Genomic DNA, 13,563 nt, shown 5'->3' with positions numbered 1-13,563 from the left:
CTCCTCACTAAAGGGACGACTGCCCGCAGCAGCCTTTATGAACGCTGAAGTAACAGTGGGCACATCTGCTTATAAAAAACACACACAATATACCACCTAATGATGTTCATTACCTCACCCCAACCTTACACTCACAGAAATGTCAAGTCTGAGTCACTGCGGAGAGTTCAGAGCCCTCTCTCTATTATCTTCAAACATTCTAGAATATTCTTCTGCCTTGTCTATGGGGCGATGCAGAGGGCCCGTACCTGCCGCAGGGAGGCAGCGAAGGCCTCGTGGGAGCTGTTGAGCCGCGTACGGAACTGGGAGCAGATGCTCTTGGCCAGTTTGGCGGCGCTCAGGCTCTCGATGGCATCCTGGGCCACCTTCCTCTTCCAGTCGGCCGTAATGGCCGGCGGGTTCACCCACGTCAGCCTCTGGAGGATCTGCGGGAAACGGGGAAGCGAGGATGGAAATGAGCGCCGCAGTACGGAGTCGCAGGACAGCAGTGACAGACACATCGGATCAAAACAAACCAAGCTGCTGCATATAGAATGACAAACAAATCAGTCTGAAACTCTTCTGCTAATGGGAAATTCTACTTCAGTGTTACCCAGCATGATATTCACAAGACACCTATAACCAAATAAAAGGTTTTTTTTTTAATATATAATATATATATATATATATAAATAAAATTGGTGCCACTCTACAATAAGGCTACCCTTATAAATGGTTTATAAGCAGGTTATTAATTAGGTTGCAACACTTTATAAATCATTATAAACAAGTTACACCACAGTTTTCTTATTATTAATGAGTTACTACCATTTATAAGTGTCAAAGGGTAGCGTTCTTGTAAAGTGGTACCAAAAAATGTAAAATGATATGGCCTCGGCTTTGAGGGGTTTTGCTTGTGTGAGAGGTCGAAGGTCAAAGGGGTCGAAGAGGAACAATAACATCTGTGCATCAGCTGGGCTGGCTGCCACGGAGCCTTCGCCTTGGGTGCAACTCATGAATGGCAGCAGGTAGAAGCCGCAAAGACAAAACTCTGCAGACACCAACACATGAGACAGCAAAAATCTGGCCGAACCCTCGGAAAGAAACGCTTAGCTGGGGGGATAAGCCCCCGGACTCTTACCTGTTTAATCTGCTCCCACACCAACCGCGTGACCGACGAGCCCGAATGGAAGGTGACCTCAACGTGGTAGGCGGCGTTGAGGATCTGAGAGAGGTGCGGAGACACTCGTAAGCGGGGAAGTAACGGGGAAGTACACAGTTTCAGAGGTTCAGGGAGCAGCACAAACAAACAGCCAGTATAATCTTTGCAGCCATCTAACGTGATCGTGCTCTCGGCCCAAAAACATTGACAGAGTATATTACTCTGGGGGAAGGGGAGGTTACAATTAACTGTCAATCACAGCCTGGTTTAAACCAATGGGAATAAAACACCTGAAAGAGAAGCACTCAGCTATTTACAGGGGTGGTAATTTTACTCGTTATAGACAAAGCTCTGATTCCTCCACCACTGTCTAACATTCCCCCCTCCTATCCCCAGTGCAAAACTTCAAGGGTTACAGGGTCTGAAATAAGAAAAGACGTTGGTTTGCCCCGATGCCCCATTTTCAAAGACACCACCTCAGACAGCCCTAACTGCACACGCCAAAGACTGGCAGGACCACTTCTGCTTTTGCAAGGCTGCGTGGACCCCAGAGTTAGTGGGCTGCGGTGTCCCAGTGTGAAAGGGCAGCTTCACGCTTCTGCCACTGCCGGCTCTCCGCAGACAGTTTCACTGCTGCACTGCTTCCAAACCCGACTGTGACTAACATCTTCCAGTGTGACCCAATCCTCTAAAGCTTTTTAACTCCCGCTAAAAGCACAATTCAAGAATTTTAATCGAGGAAAGCAACAAGACATTCTTGTGCTGTTTTTGTGCCCTTAGCAGATCCGGAGCTTGAGTCCTTTACAGCTTTAGGACTCAGAGGTTTAGATCTTGATCGGAAAAAGTGGCTCTGTGGCCTCGTACCACCAGACGTGGGGGATGGTTTCAATAATTTTATTTGGAGAGACGGAAAGTTGTAGGACTACAGGTGGTGACATTGGAAATTTTTGTTGTCTACGGGACTCTCAGAAAGAGGCAAACTCACGTCCTTCTTGCCATCTTTATTGAAAATTTAGGCACAGGTCACCGGAAAGAAGGATTAATGAGCCCGAATCTGTGGACAGAGCCTCTCACCTGCTTGAGATGATTGGAGGTGATGTTGTGCACAGAGGTGTCCAGGTTGGACTCCAAGCTGCTGAGGCAGCGCTCCAGGGTCCCCACGAAGCTCTCGCGGAGGTAATCCACCGAGCTGATGAGCTTGTTAGCCACCGCCTGGTTCAGCCGCACCACAATCAGTTCCTGGATCTGCTGGATGCAGGATTTGATATCCCGGGAGGTGACTGGATCACCATTGGGCGTCACAATGATATCTGCGGGTGGGAAGGGGGGAGAGAGAGGGGGACACGGCACACAAACATTCAGGCCTGAAAGAGCAGTAGAGCCACCAAAGGATTTACCTGTGAAACCCCCTCCCCCCCAAGGCTGGTTACAGAGTAATTCAGAGGGCCAACAGGAGTCAACTGACGTGCAAGTTACACTCAGCTAAAGATCCCAGAAATGGTCCGTGTGACACCCACATGGTCACATGGTCACATGGTCACATGGTCACAGGCGTTAGGGGGAGCAAAGAGCAGGTGCATGTGAGCAGATACCCGAAATAAATAACTGACAACTATAATAAATGGCTGTCAAGAATGGAAAAGGTTTACAAGATATCTCCTAACCTAAAAAAGAAGACCCCAAAAAGGCAAATACTGGGAAGCACAGTTCATTCTTGTGAGCCCACCTGTGACAGAACCCTTTGTAACACATGAGAACCATACGGGTGGAATAAAAAAAAAAACCCAAAGAAACTGGAAAACATCAGATTGGCGCCAATCCTTTGTTCATAGGGTTAGGGTAGCTAACACGGTTCATGGCGGTACGGATGATTCTACCCAGTGACATCGGAAGGAGGTTGAATTTGCCCCGGTGGGGGTTGGGTGGCTTGCAATGGACACACAAGCAACAGTCACATTGTGGAAGGACGCGATGCAAGAAAGATTTTAAAATAATTTCATAATAATAAAGATTTCATTGTTTAAAATAAAAGCAACATTGTGTAGGGAGCAGTTTCACAAAACACAACCAAAAAAAGAACTGATCCATGTCATAAAATAAGTCAGTCTGATACAGGACTACAATCTTTACTTTAGGAAAATGAAAGATTTATTTTTTGGGAAGGGAGAGGGGATCTGTGATTCCAGGGGGGGTGAGGAAGGGGCGATTCTAACAGCTAGGGCAGCCTGCAGACACCACACCTAGCTATGATAATTACCCAATTACTACACAGCACAACTTGTATAGCTGGATTTCAATATCTGCAGGAACACCACACACACACAGACACGCACACACAAACATGCAGACACGCACACACAAACAAGGTGCATGTCCAAAAAGTAACTTCTCATAAGGTACCTTTAATGAGAGACCCACACAACACTCAGACTATCATGTTAGTAAGAAGTGGCCGGTGACACTGGCCAAATACCCGTATGGCGGACGGCCTGGAGTAGCAGGGGAGTACCCAGCAAGGGTGCTGAATAAAAACCCACCTCCCCACCTTGCTTAAAACGCACCCAAACACAGGAAGGTCCTCCACCAGCACACGCACGCACACACACACACACAGCTGAATGGGATCGCACTCCTCCAGCCTCCATCTGCTGATCTAACTTAAAGTCACTTGTTGCATAACAGCAAGCTGATGATTCCCTAAAAGGGTCTGTGTTCTCTCTGGAGAAGATTTACTAGTGAGTCATCTGCCTGCTATTCACTGCAAATCAAGCAGGGCTCCTCTGACAGGTTTAGGCACAGCATTAAAGCAAACAGATGGGCTTGTTTTGTTTCAGGACTAATTCTGTTCATTGAGGAAACACTAAGCCTTGCGTTTATGCGAGTTTCAGTTCTTCATACCTATACAATATTACATTTAAACATGAGAGTTTTCGTTTTGAGGCAAAGGTTCCATCTTGCTGAACCACGCTAACTAAAGACGACACTATAATTTCAAAGGAAAGTCATTCTCGTTGGTCATTGCTGTTTTGGTGGGCAAACAAAACATTGCTTAAACTAAAACTTGGAAACTGCTTGAGACGGGCTGACCCCGGAGGCAGGACACAGCTGCTGAGATCCACAAACGCTCACAAACCAACAGCTACAGGAAACGCCATCAGTAATGCTGTGCATCAACATTTAATTTATTCCCAAGAAATATACCAGGTTACACTGCATACAGGCACAAAGGTACATTGAGTGCAGGCAGCAGGGCCTACTGCAAAAGGGGCCTTCAGCCTCTCCGGCCGAAAGGCCCATCAGACATACCGTCAGGCAGCATTAAATTGATGGTGTGCCGTGACATTAATCACATGACTCTGGGAGACAATCCGACAACCTAACAGCATTTCTCCAACTTGCTGGTCAGGTCATATGACTACAGTATACTCTATGCTTTCAATGGCTTCTGCCCCCACACCTAATTGGAGGGGGGGGGGGGCACACAGTTACAAATAGGTTTTGTACATTGATACGTTGCTGAAGCCCTTCAGTGTTCAGTAAATTTGCCAGGATTTTGAAAATTTTAAGATGCGGATACGGTTCCGCATTAATCTGAAGCAATGGAAGCATTCAGCAGTTGTATTTGGAGAAATAAGAAATTGCCTCTTTATACAAATAATGCTGGGAGTTAATAAGCTTCTCGGTACCATAACAGTCAGGACTGTAAAGCATTTGAAAACCTGAATGATCCAAATGCGAAAATGGCAACAAAACCTATTAAACAGGCAGCCAAGCTGAGTGACCTCCAGCATGTGCAAAGCACCAATACAGCATCAGGTTCTTGCTTATTCTCTAGTCTGCACACAAACCACAACCCATATGCTCACTGTTCACCCACAAGCACCTTAGTATTTACAGGATTCCACCTGGTTTAAACTGAGCAGGCCCACAAAATTCACAACTTCCAAAGTTCTGCGCTCGTCCAAAAACACAGTAGGACCTTGTGTCAGGAGCCGTAGACTGCAGGTTCCGGACGCACCCCAGCCTGAGCTGCGCCCCAGCCAGCGTTACCTGTGAACTCCAGGTTGGCGGCATCCTCCAGCAGCTGCTCCTTCATGCTGCTCAGCGTCTCCACGATCATCTCCTTCATCTCCTCCTGTTTGCGGTTGGCGATGGCCATGAGGGAGGAGTAGAGCTCGCCCTCCTTCTCACGCGTGTACTCCAAGCGGCGGGGCGTGATCTGCAGGTCTCGCTGCATGTCGAAAGCCTGGGGGGGAAGGGGGGGGTTCATCAGACTCGGGAAAGCAGTGATGCCACCTTCAGGGATGTCGGGGGTCAGATTATGTGAATAAATAGGAGGCATTTGGCAGAGACCCTCCCAATTCAATAGCATATTGATATTACTTTGCAGATTCCATATGTACCGTGATTTGTTTTTATAGATTTTGCTGGGGAGTATCCCAGGTCTACATTTAAATTAAGGATGAGGGCTATAACTGCACGTATTGATCGTGTGCATTTCGACTTATTTTCAGTTTGGAATGCACAATGAAAAACATTTCTTAACACAGGTGAAACCTAAATTCACAACTAGATGTTCAACAGAAAATATTATGCTAATCGTAGCTGTGCTTAGTGGATATGCGTAGTGCTGAAGAGCTCAGTAGTTTCTACCAACTGCTACATAAGACCATGACTGTTGCCTCAGTTATCAAAGCAGATATTTCTCTGTAAACACACCCAGCATGCTAACTCATTTGAGACGACACCATCCAAGTGTGTGTAGGACTGAAGTAAGTCAGAAGCAGCCTATGTAACTCCGTCTCTACGTGGCATTTAAGGCGCTTCTGCCACAAAAAACTACACAAAAAAAAAACTACAGCTACAGAAATTATTGCTACAGGATTCAGCTCAATTGTTACAATGCAGTCATTTGACATTTTTACTTTTAGTGTGCGAATGATCATCTCTTAGGTTGTTTTATTCACACACGTTGACAGACACACCCTGCTTATTCAGGTGGGTCGCAGGCTGAAGATCAGACACTTTTCCAGGTGCCGTGAATCACTTATTCTACAGGCAGATCATCAATTCATCAGACGTTATAATAAAGCTGTTCTGTAGCGCCCTCAGCAGGACAATAACAGAACCACTGTAGGCCTTGGACCTTGAGAGCACCGGCCTGATGGTGTGAGCTGCCATGACGCCTGGAGGGGATGTGAGTCTCTGGCTGCTCCCTGACCCCCCCCCCCACACCATGCTGCCCCTGCCACCCCCTTATTTACAGCTTTCCACACCTACCTGGTTGATGAAGAGGTCCAGGCAGCGACAGTGTAATGCGTTCAGGATGCTGGTGGCCTCCACTTGCTGGTACTGCAGCACCTGGCGGGCGAAAGGCACCAGCAGGCGATGAAGCCGCTCGAAGGCCTCGCCCAAGACACTCTGGGGCCTGGCCGAGAGGAGTGAACCCTGGGAGGGGGCGCCGCAGGAGCAGTTCCCCACCGGGGAGCTGATGAAGCCCAGGGAGAGCAGCTGCCGGTGCAGGGGGCTGCGCTCCCGCTCACTGCGCTCCCGCTCACTGCGCTCCCGCTCACTGCGCTCCCGCTCACTGCGCTCCCGCTCACTGCGCTCCGGGGCAGGCTCGGCAGGCTCAGCCGGCACGCGGATGAAGCAGATGGGGAAGGAGAGCGCCTGCCGCATGGCGTTCAGCTCGGCGATATGTCCAGCCGTGAGCAGCTCCTGGCTGACGGCATAGAGGAAGATGGGAACCACGTCGCGCTGACAGTCCTCCAGGGCGACCTCCATGGGCTGCACCGTGGGGCACGGCACAACCAGGATCTTACACTCCTGTGGGAGGGGGGGGGGGGGTTGTGACAGGAAGCGCTGTTACTATCCCATGGAAGCAGGAAGTCTTCTCACTGATCATTCAGGCTGCATTTCATACATCTATACAGTTTAAGATACCATTACGTGCGTTTTACAGCTCTGCTTTTCTATGCTTAAAAGCTCCAGGACACTGCAGAGCAAATCTAGCCCTCAGGTCCAGTACAATGGGCTGTACTCAACAGGTAGCCCATCTTAGCAGCAACAGGTAGCCCATCTTAGCAGCATAAGAAACATGGCAGGGACAACATGGATGAGAGACCAGTCCATCACAACAACACACACACACACACACACACATCATGGACAATTCAGAGATGCCTCATCTTCATGAACTAGGCCAGTAGCCTAAGAACGTACAATACCAGAAGTCAGTGTTTCCCAATCCGGTCCTCAGGGACCCACAGCCGATGCATATTTTTACTTCCTCTGAGCTCCCTACCAGACAGTCCACATTTCTGCTCCCTCCCAGGTCCCCAGCAAAAACGTGGACTGACTGTGGGTCCCCAAGGACTGGATTGGAAAGCATTGCTGTAAGTCATGCAGAGGAGAAAACACACGTGAACCAGAGGCAGGAAGCAGGGCGAGTTTAATACTTGACAATCCCACCTGTGCGCTTTCGTTGAAGACTTTTATGCACCCAGGCCAAGTCCAAAAGCACTAAATCAGCATCACTGATGCCAGCGCTTTATTTTAATGGTCGACTAACATCAAATTTTCTTTCAGGCTAAAACCGACAGTAGTCTGCTGGACGACCATGAAAAATATCACCAGGTTCCTTTATTGCCATTTACTGCTGCCACATCAAACCATACATTCATGATGGGATCGATCACCATCCTGTCACTCTAGCCGGCCAGCCACACGTGCTTTGCCCGTCTGCTGCTGTCGGCCTTGATGTTTACCCGTCTCAGAGCCTGAATTCACTTGAGTACATACATGTATACGTAGGCTGTACATTACGGAATGTCATTGGGTCAAACCCCTTGGAAACGTCCAGATCCAGCTCTTTCAGCTGCCAAGCAGTTCTTCATTTAATACAATTTCTGGCTTTTGTAATTAAAGTGGCTGCCTGTTCTTTACAGGAATGCTGCAACCTGTACTATACTTGACTTAACTGTCAAGATCAGGCCTTACTCATTATTTTAAAAGACGTCAGCAGGCACAAATGGGTAAATATCAGGCAAGGGAATGGGTTGGCTTTATTAAGAATGGCAAGAAAGCTGAATCAGATATCCATGCTAGCAGAACCAGAGGTAATTACAGCATGAAAGCAGACGTGACAGATCTAAGTGGACACACTTGCACTTCCATAGATTATAGTACCTGGTGTTTGTCTTCCAGCAAAGATCACATAAGCAGCTTATGCTATCCTGTATGACTTGGGTTTTTTATCTGGGAAGGTTACAGCTACTCTTGAAAAAATGTCTTTCATCAACAGCTAGAATTCATTAAATCGTGAGTTTGATCACCTGATAGAAAATTCCACTAATTCAACAGACCAGCTGGACAGGTGTGAAGCGGTTTGAGAGAGATCAAGTCTGGAGTTGTCGATCGGACAGAACTCTGTAACCACTACTTACGGGTGAAGTTGCAGAGCGAAAAGGAGGGAGCGCATGAGCGAGAGAGAGAGAGAGAGAGAGAGATGGAGAAGGAGAGATGACTCATCCAGATTCACAAAGGAAACAGTCAGTCCCGTCTCCAAGACACCAACACTGTGGGCAACTTTCATTAGAAAAGGGGCAGGTTGCCACTAAGCGCTCGGAGCGAAAGCGAAAACGGGCGACGCTGGAACACAAAGACTACACTCCGGGAGGAGAAGACAGACGTGTCCATGATGCAGACATTGTGTTCAAGCCTGAGATGGTCTCGCTTTCAGGGAGGCCTCATCAGGCTTAACACTGAAGCTCCAGGTGCACTGGACAGAAAGCAGACTGGGGAGCACAATTAGCAAGTTAATGCTCTGACCAGCACACGTCTAAAAACAGTTTGCTCCCACTTTGCACAAGCCTCCCGAATTCAGCACAGGGCTGCGAGGGCAGCTGGTCTGATCTGGCCAAACTGAAGCGCCCCCCCCCCCCCCCCCACCCACATTCCAGTTCTTGTTAATACCGGCTGAATTCACTTAGAAGTCTAGTTCAGGGTATTCTACTGTAGCACGCGATGCACATAATCACCTTCTCTGGGTGACGTGCCATCATGTTTGGCTATTTAATAATCTGTGATGTCCCACACCCAGGAAGTCATCTCCACAAACTATAAATACCAGCTTTGGATCATCTTGCATTTCTCTAACCTGCACCAACACAAACGATGAGGAAATCCTACTTTTTGTTCCCCCCTCCAAAGGGGGGATCACCTGATACAGTGTGCAGTGTGGCAGCCACTGAGGCTTCAGGGTAACGGGGAAACGTGCGGCTCCCTCTCCAGACGAGAACCACGTTTGGGAAAGCAGGAAGTGAAACAGGAAAGGGCAAGAGCTTCAAAGAGCTTCTGAATGACACAAACACTCAAATATTCTCACTGAGGGGAAATAAAATTGAACAATGCAGTCAGGGCATAAACAAATTCATGGCATATTTCACTAAAATACCTTAATAAAGCTGCTTTTGTCCCCTTTAATGCACATTTGTGAAGTGAAACATTAGTGCGATGTATTTTACAAATGAGCTACAAATACTTTGAGTTCATTCATACTAATTAAAAGTATTACAGCTAAAGTAAACTATATAGCCTCTTATGCACAAACTATGAATTTATAGAGAAATAGTACGAAACCATAAAACGACTGTTGCTAAACATTTCTTTAAGACTGGTTCCAAGATCGAAGTCGGAATTAATTACATATGCTTTACTCTTAAATGCAAGTCTGGTCAACAAAATCTTTTAAAGGAAAGGCTCCCGGCAGTGTTTTTACCCAAAAGTTGAAATGTTAAAAATGCTGGGGGCTTGGGGAGGGGGGCAATGGCCTCAGAAAGGAGAGTGCCAGTTAGCTGCCAAGAGGTCGGTCTGCAGTATTGATTAAATGTCCGCAGGTCCGTTTCGGTTTACTTTCAGCCCGAGTCGTATTGTTTTTCCACACTGGGATGCAGTGTGTAGTAGGGCTGGGTATTGCCAGCAACCTCACGATACGATACGTATCACGATATGGGGCAATGATACGATACGTATCACGATACATTCTGAATAAGGCCTAAATAACAAGTATTCTAAACAGCTGAACGGATCGTTTATTATTTTTTTAATTGTATATTATTTTGAGGTCCAGTGTTGAGATGGATCACCACCCTCAATAATGTCACATACAAAGCCTGATTTACAAAAAAAAACCCTTAAGGATTAATACATCTCATTACATAACTTAAAGGTTCTCTCTTACAGTTTTTATTTGGAGAACCCCTAACCTTCATTGAAATGGTTTATTCTAAACTCCTGCTCCGGCTTGCAGACGCTCACTTCCAGACCTGCAAGTAAAGCGGCGACACAGAGAGCGGTGAGAGGAAAAGTGCGGCACGGCTTCAATTTGTATGTTAACTTATCGAAAACCTTAATAATTAATAAAAGGCTGTGTGAAATGGTGGAATTTAATGGTCTCATGTTGATTAAGTTTCATAAAGATTATCTTATTTGATTGTGCAAACGAGCTTAGATAGTTAACAGCGTAACACAAATAGCAAGGCTTATAATGCAGGTACATAGCGTTTGTGTCACAGTCACGATTCTCATCACACTGTTTGCTGTTACGGCGTAAGGAAGAGTAAGATGCCCATCAAAAAACAGGGCAGACTGATCTGGTATTTAGAGAACTGAGTTACCAGGAGCTCTTAATCATTTAGTTCATAAATAGTGCTGGCAGAAAGGAAATATCGCTATTTTATGTGTGTTGTTTTTCTTTCCGGAAAGTTAGGATTTGTTTGTCAGGAGAGTGATAGGGGCATTTAATAATTCCCGCAAATGCAGCTTTCATAATGCGGGACTTAACGCACTTAAATTACCATATTAGTAAAAATGAATAACAGTAAAATGGAAAGATAAATTTCACTTTATATATTGTAAGTATAACAGCAATAGTTTACGGAAAAAAAACAAACTGTACACAGCATGACCACTGAATCGCCTTATAAGGCGACGTGACGCCACACCTCAGACCCCAATATACCCCCCCCCCCCCATGTTAATATAAATCCTACGCTCCTGGCTGGCACCCTGCGGCTGCACTGCACACTGCACTTTCACAACTGCCGTTTGCACCATTGGATAACCTGCCAAATAAAAGTTCTTAAACTGCCCATACCGATACAGCACGTCTGTACTGATACATGTATTGTCCAAGAGCATCTCACGATATTTTGCCGTATCGATTTTTTGAAAACAGCCCTAGTGTGTAGCCAGCTCAGACCCCATCATCCATAAAGTAGAAACCCCAGCCTATCCTTTTCCTGCCCCCTTTCCACGTTTACGTGTGGGGGCTGTCGTGACCCCAAAGTCTATCGCAAACCGTCACACAAATAAAACACAATAACAAAATCACATGCCGGCGCGCAAACTGGGTCCCTGACTCCGCCTGCTCCCAGCATCATTGTGGAACGGCCAATCAGCAACGCAGCACAGAACAATACAGTATTACACTATTTGCTATTGGACAGCCAAAGTAATCTGCTTTTCACAATACATTCCCTAAATTCCATTTTTCCTTAGTACCTGTTTATACTCATCACGTCAGCTGAATCAGTCTGCTGTCCAAAACTAGCTATAATTAGTCAAAGAGCAGAGCTTAAGCAACAGTATTATAACCGCTAATTGCCCTAATTGATATTCCCGTCAGCGGTTTCGAGGACCGACCACCACATACACATAGAAACCAAGCGAAGACAGAAGGAACGCAGGGAGAGACTGATGGGGGAAGAGCGGAGCTGTGAAAAACAGCACAGAAACAGGAGCAATGACGTGCTACAGTCAGAGCAGGAGGCTTACCTTATTAACGTATACAACACAGTTTTGGAAACTGCATGAATTGGAAGCTCCAATTTCAGATGGTGGAACCATGGAACTCTCTACCGAAGCAGGCAATAGTGGTGAGAAAACGAGTTCTCTTCACGATAAACATCAGGCCCAGGTTCCAAGCTCTCTTTCCCGATCAGGGCAACCCGCACAATAACCATGACAGACAACAGCGGGGGTGGCAGGGGTGTGTGTGGGGGGGGGTCATCTGGTGAAGAGAGTGAGTCCTGAATGAGCTGCATAAGATTCTATGGGACTCTAACCTATGAGACAGTGGGAGGGGATGACAAAAATACAGCCAAAAATACAGCCCCCCCCCCCCCAAAGATTATTCTCTGCAGTTTCACTTACGCAAATCTACCGGCTATCAGGGCTATTCAGATGGTGGACTCTAGACCCTAAACCACCCCCAAAGATTTGACCACCACCACCCCCCGTGAAATATCCTTCCAACTCTATCACTGGCTGTGACATGATAACCTTAATCAGTAAAGTCAAGACAGACAAAAGGCCGTCATGATTTCACATTGTACAAAAATAATGTCACAATTTCGGTCATTTACAGACCGCCATGCTTCCGCTAAAGCAGGGCCAGCAGTGCTCAGTATTCAAAAGAAAAATAAATGCAGATATGAATGACTAATATAAACAAGGGCATGTCTTATCCACCCTATACTATAGAAAAAACATTGAAGACCACAGCCAAAACTAACACCATTTAAAACTACGTCTGAGTAATTAACGAGACCCCACACAACAAATACTCAGCACTGCACAAATATATCCAGTGCAAACACAATGGCAGTTATGCATAATACAATAGCAAGTTGTCACATGTGGAGTGTAATTCACTTGTGTTATGCTGTTCTTGCTCTCAGTCCCCAGGGCCAAAGACCTTCCCAGTTGTCTAAAGATGCAAGCCTGGCAGCAGAAACCAAACACCACCACGAACCAATCAGAGAAGCTTCAACCCTAGGTCCATTCTGCAGGTCCCAGAACCATGAGCGGAGACTGGGGGCTTCCTTACACAGAACCACATGTAACCGAGTGAAAATACAGCCATACCACAGTGTTCCCAAAAAGCCACTGAGAAGGCATCACAAGTGTATCACACTTCGTCAAGGTCTGTTGTCAAAAAACCAGAAACAGGTTGGAAGATGTTTTTCTGGAAAGAAGCTTTATGTGAGCAGCGTCTCCGTAGATGTCACATCCATCCACGGCTCTCGAAATCTTTCGAGAAGTCCGGCAAAGGTACGCTGCATACTTAGTTTCTGCAAGCACAGGAAGAGGAACCTGGGACATCCCCCAATTGTGGGCGAAAAATACTGTCTGTATGGTGCTGAAAAGCCAGTGTCCATTATCCAAGACGCCTGGCAATGACATACAGTTTGTTGTCAGAATAAAATTAACAGTCAATTTGATTTTCTGGAAGAAAATTCATCATTTAATAGAGAAATCGGTAAAACGGTTAATAGATTAATCCATAGAAAAATCGTTAGCGGCCGCCCTCTATTGCATATTCAGCTTCATGTTCTGGAGCTGGATTGCATGAGCTACAC

At 46.5% G+C, this 13,563-nt stretch overlaps 1 protein-coding gene across 2 annotated transcripts in view; it reads right to left on the bottom strand.

Moving 5' to 3' along the window:
- The window catches only part of dstyk (dual serine/threonine and tyrosine protein kinase), a 29,833-nt gene that overhangs the window by 6,669 nt on the left and 9,601 nt on the right, over nt 1-13,563 (bottom strand). Inside the window, exons 3-8 of one of the 2 annotated variants that reach the window (XM_023830053.2) lie at nt 6,753-6,967; nt 6,422-6,722; nt 5,192-5,387; nt 2,216-2,451; nt 1,121-1,204; nt 249-425 (exon numbers count right to left, since the gene is read on the bottom strand). In XM_023830053.2, the coding sequence (XP_023685821.1) occupies nt 249-425; nt 1,121-1,204; nt 2,216-2,451; nt 5,192-5,387; nt 6,422-6,722; nt 6,753-6,967 (1,209 nt within the window). Of the gene's footprint in view, nt 1-248; nt 426-1,120; nt 1,205-2,215; nt 2,452-5,191; nt 5,388-6,421; nt 6,968-13,563 lie in introns of both variants that reach the window. The other variant, XM_023830044.2, reaches the window with a different exon arrangement.

The sequence above is a fragment of the Paramormyrops kingsleyae genome, chromosome 8 (assembly GCF_048594095.1).
Source record: "Paramormyrops kingsleyae isolate MSU_618 chromosome 8, PKINGS_0.4, whole genome shotgun sequence".
NCBI lineage: Eukaryota > Metazoa > Chordata > Actinopteri > Osteoglossiformes > Mormyridae > Paramormyrops > Paramormyrops kingsleyae.
The sequence above is the reverse complement of the archived record's forward strand: the minus strand, read 5'-3'. Positions and strand labels throughout refer to the sequence as shown.